Below are 24,762 nucleotides of genomic sequence, written 5' to 3'. Positions count from 1 at the left end.
CATTCATTAACCCTTTACCTGCCAAGTTCATATTTCACCATTAGGTCAAGTTGGTTAAAACTAGTGAAGCAAAACATGTCCCATATGGTGCATTTTAACAAAGACTTGAAGATTTGAAGGTCCCTGAAGACAGAGATACTGTAAACATACGGTACTTTTTACAGACTACAGCTGCTATAACATACCAAGCCAAGTGGGTGTAAATATGTATGGTTTTGGCTCAATACTACTTTTCACTGGCTTGGCAGATATGGAAGTGATACAATGGCAGTTTGGCAGATAGGCAGTTTGGCAGATAGGGAAGTGATACTGTCTGGCAAGTAAAGGGTTAATCTGATCAACTTTAAAATTTAATATGCATAAAACCATGTCATTTATCTAAACACATGAATTTAAACATTTTCATGCAAGACCTGTAACTTGCCATCTCCAAAGTTAGTGAAAAGCAGTATTGAGCCAAAAACTGTGTATGTTCACCAAACTATCCATGTCTGTCATTTTAGGTCAAGTCAGTTGTGTTTGTGAAATTATTTAATTCTGTAATAGGAGTTGTTGGATTGAATGTCTGTGATAGGCGTAATTAATTATCTTAAGTCAATGTGAAGAATTACTCAGTTTACTGTCAATACCCACTCCTCTGAATTTTTTTATTAGATGTGGAATTAATAAATATTTTAGTAGACTGCACAAATATTTACAGGATCTTTATTTCATTTGCTGGAATTGTTTTGGTGATTTGCAAATGAGTCGTAAGTGGTTCCCTTCATTAATCTGATCAACTGTAAAAATTAATAGGCCATGTCATATTAATAGCTAAACACATGAATATAAACAGTTTTCTGCAAGACCAGTCACTTACCATCTTCAAAGTTAGTGAAAAGCAGTATTGAGCCAAAAACTATGTGTATATTCACCAAACTATCCATGTCTGTCATTTTGGGTCAAGTCACTTGTGTTTGTGACATTTTTTTATTCTGTAAAAGGAGTTGTTGGATTGAATGTCTGTGATAGGCGTAATTAATTATCTTAAAGTCAATGTGAAGAATTACAATATTTACCCATACCTCTTCATTTTTTATTAGATGTGGAATTAATAAATATATTAGTAGACTGCACAAATATTAACAGAATCTTAATTTCATTTGCTGGAATGTTTTTACTTCTACGTGACTGTACAGAAGTCCTTTGTCATGATGATATGCAAATGAGTAGTAAGTGTTTCCATTCATTAATCTGATCAACTTTAGGCCCCCCAACTTGTTTCTGGTCGTCCTTGACATTCAGCAAAAGTGATGCGACGATGCAATTTTCTTTATTTTTCTTTTTTTTCTTTTCTTTCTATTTTTATTCCTAACAATGCTGGTTTGGCACTATTGATGCAACAGTTATTGTCTTTTATCACTGGCTGCATAATACTTCTGTTTTCTGTTTAGTATTTTTGGACATGCAAACACAGGGATATCAAGGATAGCTGTACTGATGAGTATGTAACTCCCAAAAAGACATGATGCGCAGGTTCTGAAATTATGCGTGATGACCAGAAACAAATCTTTTTTTACTTAAAATTTAATATGCATGATGCCATGTCATTAATTTTAGCTATGCAGATGAATTTAATCATTTTCCTGCAAGCCTCCAAAGTTAGTGAAAAGCAGTATTGAACCAAAAACTTTATGTACCGGTATATTCATCAACTATCTCTGTATATCATTTCGGGTAAAATCAGTGAAAATCGTGTTGACAGTGTCTATGTTTTTAGATGTTTTCATTTTCAAGTCTTTGTTAAAATACAACATGTGGGACATATTATGGCTTACTGGATTTAGCCAATTTGAATTGATGGTGACAGATAAACTTGACAGGATAAGGGGAAAGGTCTCAATTGCCAGTCTGATCAGTGTACGGGGGTTGAGATTTGAACAGTGTGAATCACTATAATTAACAGGATTGACACTTGGATCAGCATTCAACTGCTTTATCAGCTAGAACCCCATTAAAACTATAGTTAGTTAACAACAAGTCAATGAAAATAACTTTCAATCTCCTACGATCACAACAAATTTTGAAAAATACCACAGGAAGTAAAATGTGATGAGAAAATATCAAAAGTAGTTTCCTTCATGGAGGATTGCCATTGTGGTTGGGATGATCCAGGAAAGGAATGCCTCTAAATCAACTCAAAGGATCAGCAAGGATTACAGCAACTTGAGATCAGGTCTTGCTTGGAGACTGACGGCACCAGGATGTTGATCCTCCAGTCATTACCATAGACAACACATTTTCAAGTGTCAGATATCCCACATGCAGCTGACTTCGATCTTACAATAAACATTTACATTTGATGTTGATGTACGCTGGACAAAGTTCACAGCATTTAGTCTCTACAGTGACAACAGAGCTGCATAATGATGTAGACGCTTTATTATACTTCATCAGTTTGGATATCTTTTGCCTGCTATGTTGCTTTCTTGCATATCATAATTTGAAGTGAAGTGTCAAATTTATTTGCCAAGTTTGATGCTTGATTAAACCAGAAGGAGGTGTCTAATTTGTAATTATTGTCACTGTACCGAAGCCCCAGTCAGTGATTCATCCAGGATGGCATCAACAGGGGGGATTTCCCCCTTTAGGCCAGAGAAAAAAAAATCTTGTTCATCGGATTTTTTGGACCAAGTCCCAGGAGCGGCGAGCGAAATTTTTTTTTTTTAATTTTTTTAGGCCGAAGGTAAAGGCGGTTCTCTGGCATTTTTGCACACATGCAGACAAGGCAAGATAATTGTTTCCCTTTTTACCAGAAATATCTCAGACAAGAAACACTGATACTGGTAACTGAATTCAATACTATATTTCCCAACAATAATATAGGCCATTACATTCACAGTTAGTGTTTGCACAACATATTCTGAGCATTTCAAAATTCTCTCAGAATAAAACTGAAATGTACAGCAAATCACTGAAATTCAACAATTCAGTATTGTCCTTTAATATTGTCCTGGTAGGACCTAGCATCTGAGTTTTTTTCATTTTACTTTGGCCCCATGTTTGGCCTCTTTTGTCTACATTAGGGTCATACTTTCACAACCAAGAAGAATTTTGGTCAAAAACCTCTGTGTAGATTTCAAGTGTTTTACCTACTATATATACACATTTTACACAATGGTCTAACAACACTGTACTGTGATCGGAATGAAGTTATATAGTCATCATTCAGATCGTACTTTAACATCGACGCAACCATGTGTTTTGTCATTGCCGTAAATTTTTATACTTTCGATGCAATTTTCATTCAATCAGATGCACCGTCCATCTATATCTGCTGTCACGATCTTGTTGAACAAATCGCCGAACGTAATGTCAGGACAAACACTGAATAGCGTCTCTGGAACTAACTGTTGGCCATCACGTCGAATGTTGGCGATCAAATTAATACTCTTGATGTGACATGTACTAACCTTTACAAAACGAGCAAATTTCTGGCCAAATCGACCCACTTTGCGTCGTGATTCGCCAAATTCAGACGTCACAACAACGTGTTGGCGGTCAACTAAGTCCGAGCACGTATGAAGTCTCATTCAAAATCCCGTGCCCGCGAAAACCCGACACAGTGTAGGGCGCCACCAGCGGCAGTACTAAAAATATTTGTAATGCGGAAGTAAGAATTTGCCGGGATCAAAAAAAAAAAAAATTTCCAAATATGCCAAAGTAGAAGCGGCGATTCCGATGAACAATTTATTTTTTCTTCCTGGCCTTACCAGAAAATTTAGGGGGGATTTCACCAGTTCATGTGTTCTACTTGTATCTCTAACGTGTGACTGGCACCATTTCGTTGGGGGAGGGGGGGAGGGGGGGGGGCTGGTCCCCCTTTGACAAATAACTAGGGGTGCCAACATGAAGGGGAATCCCCCCATCCCCCTGTATCAATGAAACACTGCCTAGTGTTTTGATGTCATGGGTAGAAGCAGTAGGGAAGATGTTGGGTCACAAGATTTTATATAGATAGTTAGGTCATTAAAAACAGTAAAAACTTTCAGGACTTTAATTCAGAATGATGCAATATGAAATTGCTTGTTTACTCTCCAAGAAAAACTATCGTATTTCCCTCATGTGAAAACATTAACCCTTTGAATGTTGTAATTTTTCCAACCAAAAGTTTAGTGCAAAATTTACTAATTTTTATGAATTTTTCTGTGCTTTTTTTGATAATTTTGTACCAAATCGACATCATATTGCATTGGCTACAATTTTTCATCAAAATTTTAGCAAAAATCTGGGGCAAAAATAATTCCGGTATATTTTATGAAGGCGACTTAAATTGACTTTGGTGCTCAAAGGATTAATCATTAACTATTTCAAAATATGAATTGACAAAATTGACAGATCATGAAAGGATTATGTTTCAAATTAAAATCTTTTTAATGAGTTATGTTTTTTTAATTCATATTTGTATCATATGTGTCCTCTATTATTCTTCATCACAAAACTTACACTACTTAGAAATACATTTATGTTGTACTTACAAATTTATTGTTGACATCTTGCACCAGGGTCGGATGGCCCACAAATCTGATGTTGTCCACTTTCAGTACAAACTTGTGACCACACACTTCAGTCTTTGTGGCAAGAACTGTGGTCAGAATTTCATCAGAATACCTGTCAACCATAGATAGCACACATCAACTCTAAAAATGACATGATTGATCCAGGAAGAAAGAGAACAGTGATGAGAAAATTAAGTATTTGAAATCCAGTTAAGATCTTATGCTTTACTGTAAATACATGTATTTTGGTGAATCATTCTGGCATATCTTACCTAAAAATTAATTAGGTATTTTATAAATGACTCGAAACTTCTTAATACTGACCATGCCCACTGTTTCAACCAGGTATTCCTTTTGGTCAATTCAGAGACATGCAAACTCAAAATGTTTGACAACAACATTAATGGCTCATTCACTGGGCTCATTATAATAATTATGATGCTATCATGGTGCAGGCGAAGCCTTTGAAAGCATGTGTTGTTCATGCAACCATATTAACACTGACATAACAACTTGGTTGATGATATAAAAAAGATGTCATTTATATTTCATGCAATAGCTGTCAGTTAGCTTTGAACACTGTTCTGATACTTTTAAAATTTGAGAAATTACATTATTAGCATTTGGAGCCGGAAATCTAAGGGATCCTAGTGTTCACGGTGAGAGAGATTTGTGTGTGGGTGTAAACTCTTGGTGTGAATAGATAGGAAGGCTGTACATGTATGAGACTGAGAAATATTGTATTGAAGGAGTGCTGGGCATTCAACCTAGCTTCATTAGCGGAAGGGCATTAAACTGTGCAGATTAGCAATGACTTCGACTATGCTGATACATGACAAAATGCTATCCTGTAACTGGATAAATCCTTCTCTGCAATGGATAACAGCAATGACATAACTTCAATGACCTTGTCATTCAGACCAACAAGACATCAATCAATCATACAAAGCTGGAATCTTATTATGATTCATAAATCAGATTTAGTTCCATGAAGGTACATAGATTGAATCACTGCATCATTGCATGTCATGATACTATTCATTTGCCAGTAAGTCACACCAGAATGTATTACCTATATATGCTGCTTTTATTATCCTCTCATGCAAATGAGTAAAAAATACACAAAGAATAACATGGCATGTCTGAAGCACATAATAACATCATCAGCTTCCATTTTGAACAATGGCTATATATGTCAGGTCAAACAATATGCCACACCTTGAAGCTGCTGACTCTGTGAGTAGCTCTACAGGTGGGTTCTGGTGTTGTCACAATTGAACAGCAATTCATCTTAACTCTGATTTCAAACACAGCTGTCAGTAAACTGGCTAGGCAGCACAGGTATTTGAACAGTTTCTCATGTAATTGTTATTGTTATAATTCAAAGACATGCCGGTGTGCCTATGTAAAGTTCACTTTTGCTGTTTACATTCTGCACTGATGTTAAAGGGATAATCTCAAAAACATTGTTTGCTGATGGAACTGGCTGGTACGTGAGGTGTCAGACACATACACAGTAAATAGTGCCAGCGGTCACATCATCAAAATGACAAAATAACACATTTTTAGCTTCTACATGATAACATAGTCATGTTGGTACACCATTTATTGTTTTGTACATCGCTTAAAATCTGTCTGTGTCAGTTGAGAAATTCAAAGGTGAAAGAGTTGACAGCTCAACATTTTACATTGGTTTTCAAATCCAGTTTCAAAGATTTTATGGAAACATGTCAGCACACATGTATTTAACATTCTGCTTTTTTTGAGAAAGCATACCATATTTTCCTGACATAAACAATAAATTATGAGAATTGTAGTAGCATGACATAATGACCATCAACTGAAAGCCTCACTGTACTTTTATATTTAGTATTCACAGTTTATCAGAGCTGCCATAATTCATTAACAGTGATATTCAAGTTCTAGTAGTGAATTAAACACTATGTTATATTCTTTATTTATTCCATCTTTAACATATGCGGCAACTTTGTTCCTTTTAAGTTGCAAAATTTACAAATCACAATGTTTTTCTACCTTAAAATTTGTGCAGTACTTGTGTTTGCATTTTCTTAATTAATACTCTTTCTCTATCCCCTTCCTGTTATTTGTCAGTACTTTGATCTGCTGGTACAGTATTATGATCAATACCTCAAACAACAGTGGAACAAACAATCTGATTAAAATCAGATGTAGAGTACGGCGATGTTTATACATCGATATTCTCTTGCTGTCACCTCTCACTACTAGTAGTGAGAGGCGACAGCAAGAGAATACCGCGTACGCGTAAGTAGACTTCGCCCTACTCTACATCTGATTTTAATCAGATTGTGGAACAAACTACATCCTATTAGTATCATCCACAAATCTTGCTAAAATATATGTATTCAAATCATGTAGACAGGGACACAAGTGCAAGTACATGTAAGAGTTCAGATAAACCTGTACTGTAAAAAATTTTGATGAAATATCAGATAAATGTTAACTTTCAGTGGAGTAATTGAAATGAATAATTATAGAAATATGAAAAGTTTTGTTCAAAACACAATAATTCTACGGCAGACACAATGTAATTATTGATACGGTCCCTAATGTATGCATAGTGAATCCAGACACTGATCAAATAAAAAAATGACCCAAGTCAACCAAACTAATAATCAATCAGCTAACCTGTCCATACCAGTGTTCCCTTTGTGGTTGTTTTATCAAGGCAAACTGTTGTTTTAAATTACACTTAATATGTTTGTTCAAACACAGGAATACATACAGCCTTTGTGAATACTGAATTCTACACTGATGGGTGACCTTTGTCAGCTTTCAAAGTGTGACTCATGTCATTCTTGCACTGCAACCTGTGACCTGGTAACACCATGTGAGGATGGTTTACTTCCATCTGGAATTCCCATCCAACACTTGGGTCTAGAGTTAGGGACAGGGTAATGGTGAATGTCCATTTAGATAACTATATTCATGACATTGAATGTCAATCAGATAGCCATTGCTATTAAAGCCATCATCATGCAGTATTGGTCACATCACTTACTAGACTGGCCCCCAGTTTCCTGGCTTTTCTCGGCAACTGAGTTACTGGCTGGCCAAGGCATTTACCCCATGATCTGTGCAAAAGCCTACCACTTAGTGGGACAGTACGTCTGCTAATGTTTAGTCCTTCCATATGTTTTGATACTTATATGCCCACAGACTTGGAGCAAGTCTAATCACTTATGTTAAAATTTTTGAATTGAAAGAGATTGTGGTGAATTTACCCTGTTGCTGTATGGATGATTGCTATAGTAATACTTGTAATGACACCACTAAAATAGTATTTTGTGAAAGAAGTTGACTGGATCAACATAACACAAACAACTAGACAAAACCCAACCACTATTTTGTGTGTTAAGGAAACAATTCTATCTTTCAACGCTGTACTCACAGATACATTTTATGGTTGAATTTACAGAAAGATAAACAATTTTATTCAATAAAATGTCTATGCTTTATACACATCTTCAGATCTGGTGAAAGTGAAACCTGTCACAGCCAATCTTGTCAAGTTGAATGGAATTTGACCAGTGTATTATGAACATCTACCTGTTAAATGATACAGTACTTCAGGATGTCCTTAATAAACAATATCTTTACAGTGTACATAAATTCACAGAAGATAGATCACTTTTTCTGCGGAAACACAAACTACTATTGGTGTGCACTTTGCACTTTCAACACACGAATATTATCTTTAAGTTTTGACTACCGTATATATGAATAGTCATCTAGAATGATATGCAAACAAATGACAGAATAAACTAAGTGAAAGGTACTTTGAAAGTTGAGTTTCTTTCTGTTGGTACCTATGACTCCAGGGGATGAAAGACTGACAGTCCATTAAAAAGTGATTAACATCATCATCAGCAAAATTGAAATGTCTCTTATCTAAAATGAGGAACTTTATTGCTAAATTTTTTTTATTTGTTATAAAGTATTTAAAGAACAAAATGTGAAAATTTCACAAAAATTTAACTGAGCCAAAGTGGAGTTAAAGTTTTTTGGATTGTTGAATATACGAAAAAAAAGAAGCCAGGAAATTGGGTGATTTGCATATATTTGTATAAATTTACACTTCATTCTCACCCAGCTTACAGCTGTTTATTATTATTATTATTATTATTATTATTAGACTTTATTTAAACTCGATAGACTGTTGAGCCGAAGGCTCTTCTCACACAGTGTCGAGATGCAAGAAATATACAATATGTACATTAAAAAAAATATAAAAAACAGAACAGAGAAAAGCAAAACATTAAGACATCAAGAAACAGACGACAAAATATAAAAAAACGCCAAAAATGGCTCAAAAATTACATTTTGCCCAAAAGATGAGACTTACATTTCGTTTTAAAAGAGTGAAGAGTAGAGCAAAATTTGACATCTGCTGGTAAACTATTCCATATTTTGACACCGCTATACGTAAAACTCCTCTTAAAAATTTGAGTTCTGTGTCTTGGAATATATAATTCATTTCTGTCTACAGATCTTGTACTACGACTGTGGACGTTCTGGACACTTCTAAAAACATTCAAATAATTAGGAGCCAAATCATTTTGGACTTTGTACATCAAGACTGATTCATTAAAAACAATCCTTTCTCTAAATGGTAACCAGTTTAAAACGTCGAATAAATTACGACTAGGAGTGCTAAAATCTGAGTCTAAAAGTACTCTGGCTACAGCTTTCTGTAGTCTTTCAACACGAAGTAAAAGTTTGTTGGAACAATGACCCCATATGTTAGAACAATAGTCAAAATGGGGTAAAATAAACAATTGTAAAATATCATCTTAGCTCTCTGAGTTAAAAAGGGATGAATACGTTTTAGATGCAGCAATTTAAAGGCTACCTTACTACAAACTGAATTTACTTGTTTTTCCCAATTTAGGGTGTCGTCAATGGTTACACCCAACAATTTTTCATGGGTTACACAATCGAGCTGATCATTGCCACACATAACATTGATGTGATTTTTCGTTCTGGCTTTTTTCTGCGTTGTACCAATGACAATAACCTTAGTTTTCTGTGAATTAACACACATGCTATTTTGATCGCACCAGCGTGTGATCAGATTCATATCTCTGCTCAGCTTGGTTTCAATTTCGTTAATTTTGGGACTGATCACCTGAGCTGCTGTGTCATCAGCATACAAATACATATCAGAATTTTCAGAAGCCAGAGGGAGGTCATTTATAAAAGTAGGAACAACAGGGGCCCTAAAATAGATCCCTGTACTGACAGAAGAGAATCACTCAGGGTTCCATTAAAGGACACCAACTGAGTTCTGTTTGCGAGGTATGAAGTGAAAAAGCCCATTGTCTGCTCTGAACAACCATAAAGTCTGAGTTTCTTAAGTAAAGTACCATGATGAACTACCGTAGGTCAAAGGCTTTTCTAAAATCAACGAGTAAAACACCTATTAGATTTCCACTATCGATTGCCTGGTACCATGAGTTGGTAATGTTAGTCAAAGCTGTTTGACAAGAGTGGAACGTACGAAAACCGGATTGTTTATCTGACAGTAAATTGTGCAATGAAAGAAAATTGTAAAAATGACTATGTACATGTCTTTCTAACAATTTTGACAGAACAGGAAGGACTGAAATAGGTCTGTAGTTTGAGATGTTATCTTTGATACCCTTTTTGAACAGAGGAGTTACTTTAGCTGACTTCCATTGACTTGGAAAAGTACTTGTTGTGATTACATAATTAAAAAGAGCTGTGAGACTCGGTGTGATTTGACCTGCGCCAATTTTCAAAAATTTTGAACTGATGCCGTCTAAACCAGTGGATTTGTTACAATTTAAATTCATAAGATATTTCAAAATGTCTGAGTCTTTTAGCAATGGTATATTGAATTAATGCTAATATTTAATAATTTAATTTAATTAATTTAATAATTTATTAATGCTAATGGGTGAACAAACTCAGATATTTCAATCTTATGTCAACAAATTAATGAAAATTAAATGAATTTTTGTGAAATATTTATTTTGAGCAAGCTATGCTGTGTTATGTGTGACGCCACCTTACACCATGGTTTATTTTAGAACTCTGCTCACCTTGGTCTTGTGTTTGAAAAGAACATATACATAGATAATATTCTTCTTGTAAAAGTGAGTACGACCCACAGTAGTGTACAAAAAGTTATTTTCTACAATATAATTTTATTTCTTACCCTGCTAACTGACCAAGACTATCACTAGCAGCTCCAATGCCATTAGTTTGATCTTTGTCTTCTCTCACTGCATATGGATTACGTGGAAACTCTACAAATATAATTTATCATAAAAATTATGATGTACGATAATAAGTGACATCTAATTCTTGAGGTAATTCTGAAGACAGATTTATAACTGAGAGTAAGATGCTTCTGGTTTTTTTCTAATTAATGTAAAAGTCAGCCTTTAGATCTCTGTGAAGCTAGGTGTGTGAAATAATTATAGTTAGTCACACATTGTGATTGAATTTCACCAGTATTTTTCAGCTATGGAAGGATCGTTTCTTTGGCTATAGCCTGCATGCAATTGGTTTTATGTGTTATTGTAACTTTTATAGGGCAGGTGTGATCAGAGGTCTTAGTGCCAATTTACTACACAATTCAGCGGTTATTGGCCATTCAGTCAATGATGTCAGCATAGATAGGTCCTAATGAATGCTAATATGATTAGTCCACCCTTCTCTGATGTTATGCAAGTGTGATGCACTAATTTTGAATCTATTTAATCCAAATGCAAATCAGACATGTAGCCCATCAAATGTAACTGGGCTGAAAATGGCTTTGAATTCTCAACAAAGCATCACTGGTCGATGGCCCACTGCTTTACATGTATTGTAAAATGCAACAAGGTCAGTTCGATCCTTGCTGCGGAACCGTAGCCCTACCACTCCCTTTGCTCCCCCAACAAAATCAGCAAAGGGAGTGGTAGGGCTACGGTTCCGCAGCAATTCGATGCTTGACCTTATCAACCTAGTTGCCCAAATCTAGTACAGTAGTAGAATTTGTATTGAAAATATTCGCTATTAGAACTAGTAGTTGATGGTGACCGGGTTGGTGCAAAGGCGCTTGACTCGTTGCTTCGTGAAGCCCATGTGATGCTTTTCTTGCTGCATCAGCCACCACAGGGGTGGGGCATATGGGCTTCGCGAAACGACGAGTCAAGCGGCTGTGGTCTATGCATGCGACTTGTCGCCCAGGCAAACATCCTCCCACTTACCCGGTTCCGTTACTTCTTTACTGCCATCGAACTCGTACGGGTAACGGAACAGTAGTCGATCGCCCCTTGACCCAGACGACACCAAAATAACGGCAATAGGATTGCACTTGAACATGTTTGGATGTGTTTAGGTTTGACAACATCGCATCCGTATCAACGTGCCATGGGCGCCGCCATCTTTAAAGTAATGGACCAATCAACTGAAGCGAGGGCAGTCATCAGCATTCGCTCAAGTACCATTCTAGGTCAAAGGTTATCGGGGTGATTACAAAAAAGATCCTAACTGTTGAAGTCTTTAAAATGACAACATTTTAATCAGTTATTAACAAATTTTTGCCTTACACACCTGTCATAGAGCGCAGAAGTTAATAAATTTTGGTCGCTCAGACATCGACGTATTTGATGATTGATGAAAACGTTTAAAATTGACTTGAAGAATGTGCCAGTTGGTTACGTTGTTGTGGACTGTCGTCACTCGTTAACACAAGGGTTTTATGTATTTCTTGATTTAATAGTGTACATTTGTATGGGCGACCGATTTACCCAGTAGGGTCTATTAGGCCTAAAGTCATTACGATCATAAAAATAAAATTTCAAAACTTTTACCCAGTTCTGTTAAGCTTAAATTGCCACACAATTCCAAAAAAAGTTAATAGTAAATACACACTCAACATCAAGCGGTATGGAAGTCCTAACGCCCGGGGGGGACAAACAACCTAAAAACAACATTTGTCTTTGTTTGTACTATTGCAACTTTGAAAGTTTAAAAGAGAGAACGAGCATGTCCTAAGTATGATAATAATTTTGAAACTTGAGTTTTACATGCTGTAGGTACATATAACCCCCTCAACGAATATATGAAGAGGGGCAGTCTACACAATGTCAGTTTGTACAGAGGGGTTGCTCAGAAAACAGTTGCAGTGTTCTTGTCGTAAGGTATCAGCAATGCGACTGTACTGTATCAGTAGGAGAGACAATTGGCATAATGAATTCAAGGCCAGCTGTGATTTAATAGCGGAATGGGCACTTGTACGAGAGAGAGAGAGAGAGAGAGAGAGAGAGAGAGAGAGAGAGAGAGAGAGAGAGAGAGAGAGAGAGAGAGAGAGAGAGAGAGAGAAATTTAAATTGAACTATCCATTTTTTACTGCCAGATAATTCCTTCTTTGTCAAGGGCGATCTTATTAAGAAGCAATATACTTCTAACAAAATACAAAATTTCATCTCCACATGTTCTTTATTCAAGTAAATTGCATTTTGTCCCACGAAAATATTTTTTATAAGTCATAGTCGCGTCTCAATGGCTGTCCGCCCACGCATGTTCCTTCATCTGTATATTCAACTGATCAACCACAAACATATCACATGTTAGTGTCAACGACAGTTACGTGCTAAGAGATGGGTAAATATTGCTGTTGGGAAACTGGAAAGGCATCGCATATCATGCCGAAGGTACAAGTGCGAGTGCATTTTCTCCATCCAAAGAGATCCAAAATAAGGCCGTGCGAAATTTCCTTTCTAGACTTCATTACAAAAAACTGCAGAAGAGCGTCCCGTAAGTTAAGTTACATTCGAAAACGTTGGGGTGGGTTTTCATAATGGTATGGGTTTTTTTTTTCTGTGTGGTCATAGAATGATGACATCAACGCAAAAAAATAGACAATTTTTTCTTCTGACCGATGCCAGCCCCACCCCCAAATAGCATTTTCGACACACGCAAGTGTAACATTGTACTATTTTGGCGAAAGCATAGTAAATTCAACAACAGACCCCTGCGAACAAGGTCCTTTCAAAAGGCGAATTATGCAAAACAGGCCCATTCACGATATTGTGTGAAATCAATAACACGGTGATATCTTCCTCATGAAATGAAAATATTTCACGTGTCGGCACAAATAGATTTTCCCAATCGTCCCATCTCAGATTGGAACGAGTTGACGCATTCGGCGACATGGGCTCAAGGTCGGTAGTAACGATGCAGAACACAGCACACAAGAAATTTAAACGAAAAACAAAGACTTACAGATATAAATTTTGACTTCTCTTCTGACAACGAAAGGTTTTCATACTCTAGAACTGCGTAAGTGCTTGGAGGTACAAGAAAGAGTAGAATTGTGCGCTTCCACTTTAACTCTGGCCGAATGTACGTGTCGTTTCTAGGTGTGCTTTCAGTCTGTCTGTACGCACACACTGCTATGCGGGACTTAATATAAAGACACCATCGAAAAAGTTGATTTGTAAGTATAGTAAATCGTCGAATTTCGGATCAGTATTCACGAATAAACGTATCGTAGACGAAAAAAATCAGCATCTCGAGCAGAAAACTTGAACACATACTATAGATTCCAAAGGAAAATATGACTTGCATGTAAATAAGCTCTCTCAGTGTTACAACAGGATATACAAAACATTATTTTATCAACAACCTGAACAACGTTGTGCTGTTGTTTACTTCGAGAAATTTCTGTGGTTTTTAGTTTCTAGTTATGTGGCAGTGTAATCATCTAAATTTAACGATTCTTTCACCCGGGAAAAGCCAAGATGCCAATACATATACATTTTGCACTCACAGTCCCTCAATACACAGTGTGTGGAGTGAGTACGTGGGTTTCAGCCTGAGTGAAGCCAATCCGTCGTTGTCCAATAAATAGTCGATTTTTTTGTAGCGGGATCTGTCAGCATCGATGGGTGCGGGACATGAAAATAGGGATGGCGGTCAAATGTAAACTTTCAAGTCGATCGACTTGATGCAGGCATGAGTAAGCTTACGAACGGTGCATATTTCCAGAACTGGGTTGGATTGAGACTTATTCGATTTGTCTGCAGCAATCGTTTACTGAGAGTTGACAGAATACACTTCTGTTGGCTTTGCCATTTTTCACAAACTTTATTTGAAATGCAAGTTAACTTAACGTTTGATTTACTTTGAAATCGTGGTTGTTGTAAATAAGTAAAAATTGGAAGTGTGAAAGCGATTAAACCTACAAATCGATTCCCTTAACACAGATGGGTTGATCAACTACCACCTATAAGGTACGGTCGATCTACCAGAAATTAAAGCGACACACATTTCACTACACCATGTCCTTGGTGAATTTTGGTTTGTGCTGTACAGAATCATCATTAATTGGTTACTTTTTAAAGGTGAACAGCTTAACTTGAAGCCACTCATAAATTAAAAATTATTGAAGCATATTTCTATCGCATTCCATTATGACGGACCCCTGCATCCGCCTTTGGCTCCCCGATGAAACCAAGCACAAGTGTCACCATTGTTAGAAATTGACTTGGCCACAGTCACTCTGTGGACTGGCTTATAACACCGTAGGAAAGGTACTGCATTCTCATTTCCTTTTCAAAAAGGACATAATTTATTAAAATAAAAAAAAAAACATGATCGTAATATTGTCAAACGAAAAATGGCTTTCAACCCTCGATACACATAAATATTTGCGATATTTGGGAAAAAATAACCCTTACCATGTGCGACTGTGCAAACTTGTTGGTTTTAGTTGTGTGCACTTCACTACCAAAACCGACAGGTATATTTGAACTTGCCGGATAACACACCTAATCTAGATTAAGCTAAGAGTGATATAAAGTTTTTCGTCAGAAATCGGATGTACATGCTAACACCGCATGCGTTTATTTCACAGTAAACTTACAGGTAGGTAACTTAAAACACGGGAAACTGGGTATGCACCAGATATCATCCATTGATTTACTTAATTACACAAGGCAAAAACTGTCGCTGTAACAAACATAGTGGTATGACATTGTCATGTCAAGAGTGTGAAATACAACTTGATTCATAAGAATTTCGTTGTAGAAATCCCAAACCGCTAACACCTATAATTTGTCACGAGTTCGTGTACCAAAATTTTGAATTCAATTTATGAAACATGTTCCTATCTTAACCGTTACCTACTGTGATAAACTTGGCAGGGGATGAATTTCTGAAAATTAGTACTCTGTTAATCGTTTTCATTTCGGAGATGTCGTAGCTGTGATTAAATATTTGAAAAACTGAAACGCAAAGCTTCCATCTTCTTGATGTCTGAAAATCAACGATAAATTTTCCCCACAAAGAGAGCTCCTTGTAACAAAGGAATATTATGTCGTTCATTTAGGCAGTTTAATTTAATACACTCGATAACATGAAACTTTTCTCGTTTTTTTGAGAAATTTGATTTCCCTTGGTGAAGTGTCAGGGAACGTTATGACCATTCCATTTTTAAGAAAAAAACATACGCACCGATATTATTGCATCTGTCAGTGTTATGCACTGTATAGAGCTTTGTCTCATTAAGAGCTGTTGACCCATGGGGCATATTTGCTATACGATTACACAATTGTATACTTCATACATTTCGTGAGAACATTTTGATGAAGTGTTCGGTATGTTTAAAGTCTCACATGAGTGTCAATTTATCGTAATTCTCAAGTGAATTTTCTTTTGAGTCCATTTACCCCATAGCATCTATAAAGTGTCAGATAATCACCATGATAAGCATATTTAGGGTCCAGATTTTTTGTTTTCGTCGTCGTCGTCGGACGCTCTGTTGTTTCTGGATACCAACGAGATCTTGCCGTCCCCTAGCGACGGCAGAGTGGTGGTCGGTTTCTTTGTGACCTCTTTCTTGTCCTCGGCGTTTCCCTTGGCGTTGTTACTGTGGTTACTGTCGCCATTAACTACCAGACCTTTCGGCTTCTGCGGGAGCTGAGGATCGGAGTGCCATTTATGACCCAGAGCTGTGAAAATATTCGAATTTCTGAAGGCAATTCTTTTCCGTAGGTCTGTCCAATTCTCTCTGCTGTTCATCAGACCTAATTTGAAAATGGAACAAGAAAAACTTATAATACTTGGACATGAAACTGCAAATTCTGTTCAACTGGCCTGCAATGCCTGTCAGAACTTAAAATAATTTTAGGATTAAATATTTTATTGAAAAAATAGTCGTTTTATTATCTGTTTAAAATGACGGCCGGAATAAATAGTCTTGTGACCTAATAAAATCTTTTTGACTCAGTGCAGAGTGTACTTGTACTTGAATATCTGATATTTGGACACCTCCCTCAATGGAATGACGGCTAGAAACGGCAGCCACATCTCTTGCGGAGTCAGCGCTCTAGGGGAGGTCGCATTCCGATGCGACAAAACTGGAGTGCACACCACCGCGAAAAGATGAATTGTGCTGGGGCGTTTACATTTTCACGTCTATGTCGTGTACACACAGCCAACTAAATTGCTATTGAAGTACGGGCATTTAAAGTAAAACGTGCCGACTTCGAAAACCCTACTACAAATATTTGTTGTCAACAGGAACCCCATACAAGCTAGATAGGTCTGAGTGGTGTACGAAATGTAAAACTTAGTCTAAATCGACCAAACTTTGTCATCTGCGCAGATCAATGTTTCAGCCTGAGGTTTAAATTAAAACTATTTATGAGAGACATCACGATGGAAAGGGTAAGGAGGGTAAGGAGGGTAAGGGGGTGGACGTTTGAAGGGACAATTAAGGAAAAGAATAGAGCGATAGTATAAAAAGAAAGGCGAAAAATTAATGATTTCGCAGATCTTGACACATGACAGAATAATATGGATATGAAGGGAGACATAGGTATGAAACTGTTATTGGATCACCTGGTCGACTACTTTTTGATAACCTAAGGGCTAAATTTTCACGAAATTACAGTCGCAATGGCGATTCACAATTTCAATAAAAATTATTGAAATACGTTTATTATGACCTACTTTCATCACGGTTATAGTTGTCCTTTCTAGCTGTATTGGTAATTTTCTTTTCTCTGGCTTGCCTATTTGCCGCTACAACATTCTGGATCATTTCGTCTGTCACCAAGATGGTAGGTCGGACCACGTCGCTACAACAATCTAATTTACAATCCGACCAGTTGTGCGACTCCGGCGAGTCCTTGTCGCCCTTTCTCGGTCGTTTTAGATAGCCAGGTCGAAATGACTCCGCCAGTTGTTCCTCGTACATGGAGTAGATTTTGCGAAGGTCATGATGCCGCCGCAATTGCCCGTGAGATGGTCTCGATTTCGATGTAGACAGAGTCTGGTCGTCTTCGTCGCTCGACCACAACATTCCATCACCATCGTCGCATATAACGGCTTGGTCTTTGCTGGTGATGTCTGGAGTACTGATTGACAGACTTGAAGAAAATCTCTCATCGTCTTGACTGTCGACAGTTTCTAAAACGTCAGTGAATCCATCCTGGCCTTCCGAATCCGAATGTTCGTCTTCGCTCTCCGAATTTATTCGTTGACGGGCCCGATTCTCCCTGTAACGAATGATGTTTGCCACTGTTTGGGAAATGATCGGCGGAAAAGTATGTTTGGATCGACCCACTTCAACTGTATTCTTCCTTCCAGACTTATCAGTCTGCTTAGCCCAGTCTCGAGCGCTCATAAAGTCCTTGTCTCGTCGAGTTGTCGACGCTTTACCCTGGTGTATCAATATACTAGCACAGACATCATGCCCCAGTCGCAGAGCTTGCATGAGGGGAGTCATCCCATTCAAAGTCGGAACATCCACGGTCAAAGAATATCTTTTCAGCCAGTCTACCATAATCTTAACTGTAGCTGCACTGCCCGAAGAGGAGGCATAAAACAAAGCTGTGCAACCGTTCATATCACTGTGGTTCAAATCGAGTTCTAAATCGCTGTACACAAGCAACTGGTGGACAACTTTCTCTCGGCCGTAGAGGCAAGCCCAGTGCAAAGCATTTCGTCCAACGATGTCCGACTTGCTAACAACCGCTCCTGCCTTGAGCAGCATCTTTGTAATATTTAGCTGATTTTTCAGATTCTCAATAAAACAAGCCCGTATCAGTGCAGTTTGCCCGCATTCATCCGAATGTTCGGTACATACGCCAGATTCCAGCAACAGCCGCACCTGTCGCGGCCTTCCTGCCGAAACGGCTTTCAGTAGAACCTGACTACCGCAAGTTGCTGTATGTGACATCTTGAACTCGATTCACTGACCGCTACAAAGCTGTATATTCACCGAGATATTCACCGCACCTCCAGCAACAGTTAAATGAAATTCATGCAACCGAATTTAGCTATCGTGAGGAGAAAAGTGCTCCGGTATGTAAAGTTCAACAACGGGAACACATACACATATATAATGACAGACTTTTGGCAATCAAAAGAGCGCAGATCTGATAACAGTCTCTCATATCTATCAACCAAGCCTCAATTTCCCACTTCCCACTACAAACACGCGTCATCCGTGTGCAGAGCGCCTGCTGGCTACCGAATTACGCTCAAACGATTACGTCACTAGCTCACAACAGCTCAACAGGTGGGTGTATCCCGTCGCCGTGATTGTAACACCTTTTATACTTTCAGGCTTGTCAAGCAACCCAAATACCGTTGACAGTTTCCCCCGCAAAATGGAAAACTTCTCTTTGGATCAACAACGTTGCATGTTACAATATTCTTTACTTTGAACTTGTATTCGTTAATTCGTCATCTTCATAAAAGTGTTCCCATTTATCGCAAACGTGCACGGTACAAAAGTTTAATTCACTGACATTGCAGTTCTGTTAAAATGGTGCTAGATGATATTCATCATGTTACCGTGGTAACACCCGTATGAATTTCGATACAGATATAACCAGAGTTAAGCACGTGGTAGATGACATTGGGAGACAAATTCCAGTTCGAATTCTTGTGTCAAGGTTGAAAATAACCCCAACGTTTGACCTTGGCGTAAAAAAGGGGCCATGTACGTTGCGGCCACACCAAGTTTTTCTACAATACGCTTGAATTATTTATTGAGAAAGTAAAACAATAATGTTTGTACCACTGAGGAGTTTGGTCCGTGGTCATGGGTAATCATGCAATTGATGATGACGTCAAAGCAATAATTAGTATCCTTTCGCTGTAACACACACACTGATTTTGATTGTGATCTTCTGTCTCTGTGGAAATTACTCAGTTTCGATGAGTAGGATTGACATGTTGTTTTTGTCACATTTTCCATAAAATTTAAAACTCTGGTCCTAAAGCAATTAAGCCAGATAAAAGAATCCCAAAAGCACTGTTGACGGTCCCTATATGCTGGCACAAGTCGCTCACTGAAGCTGATGCGTCTTGAAACAAAGGGATGTCATTTCTGACAAGTTAGTAGTAAATAGTATTGTTGTCATTGTGTGAACAATGACTCACTTTGTCAGTTATCTAAATTAATACTCATGTATAAGAAGTCATGGTTTTGGCAAGGAATAACACCACGACAATCTAACTTTGACCGCTCATCCGAAAATGAAGGCGCTATTGACACGACACCTGAGTGTAAGTAAACTCTAGTATTTTTACTGAACACGTTAAGTTTTATTTTTTGAACTCTTCTGATTGAGAATATCTGAAAAAGCGACTGAGCTAGAAATCTGCCTTCTCGACAGTTCTCCTGTGACATCAAGCTTCCTGAAAATGACGAGTCGACGAAGATAGAATGTACGGAATATGAAAGAAACCATCGGAAGATGTGTAATCCGCGCCTGCTTGAATAAAAATTCGTCGTTCGTGACAGTTACCCTGTCAGTTGTTCAGAAGTTATTGTCCCTTGATAAAAGTGAGGGCGTAACCAGCTGTGCTGGGTTATTTGTACAGGTCTATGAACTCAACACCTTTGTCGTACAGGGGATGCACCAGTGCGGGTGGAAAATCCACAAGACAATTAGATGTTAACCTTATATAGGTAAACGCTTGACCTTTGCACGACATCCGTTCTTTTCTATATGCACACCACGCAGGTTTAGATTGCAGACCCCTGTCCTTACATTCCGAAGTTCTCTCTGTGCATATATATGTTATCAACATTCTGTGTGCAATACTTGGTTGTCCTTGTGAACTTGTAGATTGAAACTCTTTCTCCTTTCTGTGATTGCTGAGGATATTAATGTTAGAAGTTGAAAGATGCTCGCTTGGGCAAGGGGAAACTAAACATTGGTGTGTCATTACACTACCATACATGACAGCAGCTTTTTACATAAATTGACTTGTGGATGGTGATTTTCTGCAGCAAATAAAATGCAAACACTTAGCCTGCATTACTCTAATGGCAGCACTCATAGTATTCCTACGTGACATCCCCCATGCCACAAACCCACACTGATTCTAACTCTTCAAAACCCTGACTCATCATTGTAGGATTACATAAGGACTTCAATAGCCAGTCTGGATTGCCGGTGCCGGAACAGAATTCGGGAATACTTTACATAAAGTGTGACCGGTCATTGCATTATTGCAATATCTGAACGATTGAAAAAGGTTTCCGTATAAATATCAAATGAAGATACCAATTACTCATTTCCGAGGGACAGTGCGGCTTCCCACTACACTGTTATCTATTATTGAAATATGCGAACATGCATGTTACGGCGTTTCCAAATCGTTGTTGGACAGTACACATCAGTTCGCCATGCCACTTGTTTCTGTTCCCAGCGTGAAACGATTGTGTAATATTAACCGAAATGCTTAGTTTTATCAAATCGAAGCAGTTGAGAAGAGAAAAGGTACACTCTTCAAGATTGCTACGGCGACACTTTCGTTGCATACACACGGTCCCGGCATACAGCACCGTCAACATCATCGGAATTATGGGCAAGGGCAGCTTTCACTGTTCACAGTGTAATGATGAGCCATTCCAGGGGCAACAATGCGAAAGAAGAACAGTCGGATTGGCTGGAAAATTCTTCTCGTACCTTTGTAAGAATAAGTAAACTTCCTCCCCGCTTAACAATATCATGACCCCCATACGATTCTTCGTTCTGTTTTGTGAAAGAATGAACCCCGCCTTTGCAATATTCCGATTTTAAGATACGCCGATTGTGCCGGCCAATCTCACAGTCTATGATAACCGAGTACTTCCTTATGTTAAGTTGGCATGTAAGCTTACGGTAGAACTCCATTTTGCATTCACATTTTTCCTTCAATGTCATCATGTCAGAACTTTCATGAATCAGCAGCACTACTGTTTCCATGTTTAACTATTAAGCTTAACGACATTTTGAGCTGTCGCACCTGTTGTGTCGATTGATAAAGAACATATGCAGGCAAAGCAACCTATTTGTTGCTGATTTGGATAACGGGGAGTTGTGAAATTGTACTTATATCAACAGACCAGAAAATGAAAGTGTAAATGCACCATTATTAGTGTATTCGATATACGCCAGGCTTATGTTTTGTATCCCTTTTACTTTCTTCCTGAAGTTTAATGCTATATACACATTGCAACCAATGGATAAATTACAAGTCTTTCTTTTATTTCTGCCTGTGTCATGCAATTAAATTGATATTACCACTAAATCCAGGAAAAATAACTGACATGCTATTTTCCTGTATGTTGTACTGCACCCCAGTCAGCATTCCACACCACCTTATTGGCACAGCTATGCTGCCTACATCTCAACAGTGTTTCGGAGAACAATGTAAGCGATGAAATAAACAAAATATGCTGGTATACTTTAACACTCTTAATTAATGCGGAGCTAAAATTATAGTTTGTTCCCGTTTGTTAGCAGTCATATCGTTGCCATAAATATCAATAACAAACGAGTCAACGGTGTAATTTCCCATCTCAAAATTACATGTATTTGGATATTATAAACTCCAAAATTTTCTTTCACGAATTGGTATTGCATTATTAAACACTTGATAACAATTTCAGCCGCGGGATATCCATTGTTCAACGCTGCCAGTTGATTATGTATTCATATTTCATCGGTGTCATAGAATGCCCGCATGTCGTCGTCTGGTTTCATTTTGTAATTGCATGATGTCGTTCACATATGCAGTATTTCACAGATATAGGGCATGAAAGGCAAACCTTGACCCCCCTGTCACGGTCGTATCGTTTTCTCTACTGGCTGAGAGGACGTGTAGAATCATCATAATGGTGAAATGTTGCACAAGGCAATATTGTACAATCTATGTATTATTTTAAATTTCTACAGTTTTCATGGAAGTTACTTTAATTTATCAATAAAGTCTAATTGTACTTGTATCTTAGTTGCTTTTGATGTTCCAATCATTTATTCTTCAACGTATTAACGGGGATACATCTGTCGCATCCAAAGCAGGTTAACTGTGATACTGACGTCGACACACCTACTATAGCTTTCATGGAAACGACAACGGGTGTGTCCTCTGTACGTAAGGAGTTGAAAAACCGCAGCTTGGCAGTACCGACTCGAGAATTTCTCCGCAACCCACCAAAAGGTGGCGCTCCAACTCAGAAATTGCCAATATGAGGGAGTGGTCAGTTTCTTCGGCTTGGCGGGGGAGGGGGGGGGTATTTTTTGCGGACGTCAAAAAGTGGCTTACCCCCTATTCCAACTTTCGAAAACAGGGTGACCCATTTTTCTCTTTCTAAAATTGTCACTGTATCAATGTATTGTGAAATATTAAGCATGTTGCTTTCTCATTTCTCATACTGAATTCTCATCGAGAAAACAGAAAAGGATCAGGAATTTGTCATGCTTTCCATATCAACTGCAGATTTCATGGTGATTACTACACTTTACTGATAAACAGACTTTTAATTTTTAAACATCAAAATATCTCTGACATTTATTTATGACATATTAAAGTGAATGATGAAATTCATGGCTGGTACGATGAATTTTACGTAAGTATGAGCCAGTATTGAAATTTTAACAAACATCAACCCCTATTGGGCATTTCAAAAACATGGCGACCCCCCTGCCCCCATTACCAAAGTCAAAAACAGGATGACACCTCCATATAAATCCACTACCCCCCCACCCCCCAAGGCTGAAGAAACTGACCAGTCTCTAATTTCTGTTAGAAGATGGAACGCTGGGAGTTGGGTAACCACTTCTTTGAAGTGTTTTTGTAGAAAAAAGTCTCAGAAAGTGTCATAAGATCTTAAGAGGAGGCAACTAAAAATATTTGCCACGGACACTTGAATGTGACATTGTCAGACATATTTGTATCAAACTAATACATTTCTGTAACAGGAGTGTTAGAATCAGAGCACTGATCTTTTTAAGTTTTCAAAAACTTGTTGCACCTGCACTAAGGAAATCATATCTGTTTGTTCTGACCAAATTACTTTGTGAGAAATACAGTGCTACAGTGAAACAACTTGATGAAGGAACCTAGCAGGCAATACAGTGCCACTGTAACCACAGATACTGGTAAAGGCGCCCTCTATTGGCTATGCTGTGACACAAAATAAGTATGTAAATATTAAGAAGAGAATAAATTCTTAAAAAATGCTACATTGATGATACATGGTTGTGTTCATAACTTGTATTCATGTTACATTTCTAACAACATTTGCTCAATTTTAAAGTCTGCTTTCTGCTTATTGGATATGCACAATCTGTTTGAAATGCCTGAAAATTCATTTAGTAATGGCAATAACTCCTACCATAGTCTGGTGCACACTTCATTTGTGCAAAATTCACTCCCTACAATTTCGTTTTTGTTCAGGCTAGGATATAAACCAATCTAAATGTTTGGTTTAGTTGTGATATGAGGGAACTAAACGTTGCTCATTTCATAATATTTTCATCAGAAAGGGTGCCTAGAGCAGCTGTTATTACCAAAAAATGATAAATTTCAAGAACCTAATATTTGCTGTCATCAAAATTTGATCAATTGTTACACCTGTGATGCTGTGGTCCATAGAATATTACCACACACAGGGTCCCATTAACATTACCACACACTGGGTTCCATTGAACATTACCACACATTGGGTTCCATTGAACATTACCACACATTGGGTTCCATTGAACATTACCACACATTGGGTTCCATTGAACATTACCACACATAGGGTTCCATTGAACATTACCACACACTGGGTTTTTGTGTTATGTTTATTCTGTATTGCAATGGATTATTCTATTTTAACAAGCTAATGTATGCTGCGTTACAACATGAACATGCTCTTTAGCTATCAATA

The 24,762-nt window shown here is 37.8% G+C and overlaps 2 protein-coding genes across 2 annotated transcripts in view; both read right to left on the bottom strand.

The window, feature by feature from the left end:
- The window catches only part of LOC139152038 (GATOR1 complex protein NPRL3-like), a 28,147-nt gene extending 16,163 nt beyond the window's left edge, over positions 1 to 11,984 (bottom strand). Inside the window, exons 1-3 of the mRNA XM_070725126.1 lie at positions 11,798 to 11,984; positions 10,759 to 10,849; positions 4,518 to 4,650 (exon numbers count right to left, since the gene is read on the bottom strand). Coding sequence (XP_070581227.1) covers positions 4,518 to 4,650; positions 10,759 to 10,849; positions 11,798 to 11,912 — 339 coding nt within the window. The 5' untranslated portion in view covers positions 11,913 to 11,984. The remainder of the gene's footprint in view (positions 1 to 4,517; positions 4,651 to 10,758; positions 10,850 to 11,797) is intronic.
- Positions 11,985 to 15,141: 3,157 nt separating this feature from the next.
- Positions 15,142 to 19,067, bottom strand: LOC139152037 (uncharacterized). The gene is made up of 2 exons (XM_070725125.1): positions 17,550 to 19,067; positions 15,142 to 16,621 (listed from the first exon to the last, which is right to left on the bottom strand). Exons 1-2 carry the CDS (start codon positions 18,778 to 18,780, stop codon positions 16,311 to 16,313), a joined length of 1,542 nt encoding a protein of 513 aa, XP_070581226.1. The 5' UTR covers positions 18,781 to 19,067; the 3' UTR covers positions 15,142 to 16,310.
- Between the last annotated feature and the right edge of the window lie 5,695 nt (positions 19,068 to 24,762).

This window comes from Ptychodera flava, chromosome 15 (assembly GCF_041260155.1).
Source record: "Ptychodera flava strain L36383 chromosome 15, AS_Pfla_20210202, whole genome shotgun sequence".
Lineage (NCBI taxonomy): Eukaryota > Metazoa > Hemichordata > Enteropneusta > Ptychoderidae > Ptychodera > Ptychodera flava.
This window is presented reverse-complemented; position numbering and strand designations above follow the sequence as displayed.

Excerpts from the sequence above, each read along its gene's own strand:
- LOC139152037 (XM_070725125.1), bottom strand. The coding sequence starts at position 18,780 with ATGTCACATACAGCAACTTGCGGTAGTCAGGTTCTACTGAAAGCCGTT. Across the intron at positions 16,622-17,549 it reads CAACTATAACCGTGATGAAA|GTCTGATGAACAGCAGAGAG; the intron begins GTAGGTCATAAT and ends TTTTCAAATTAG.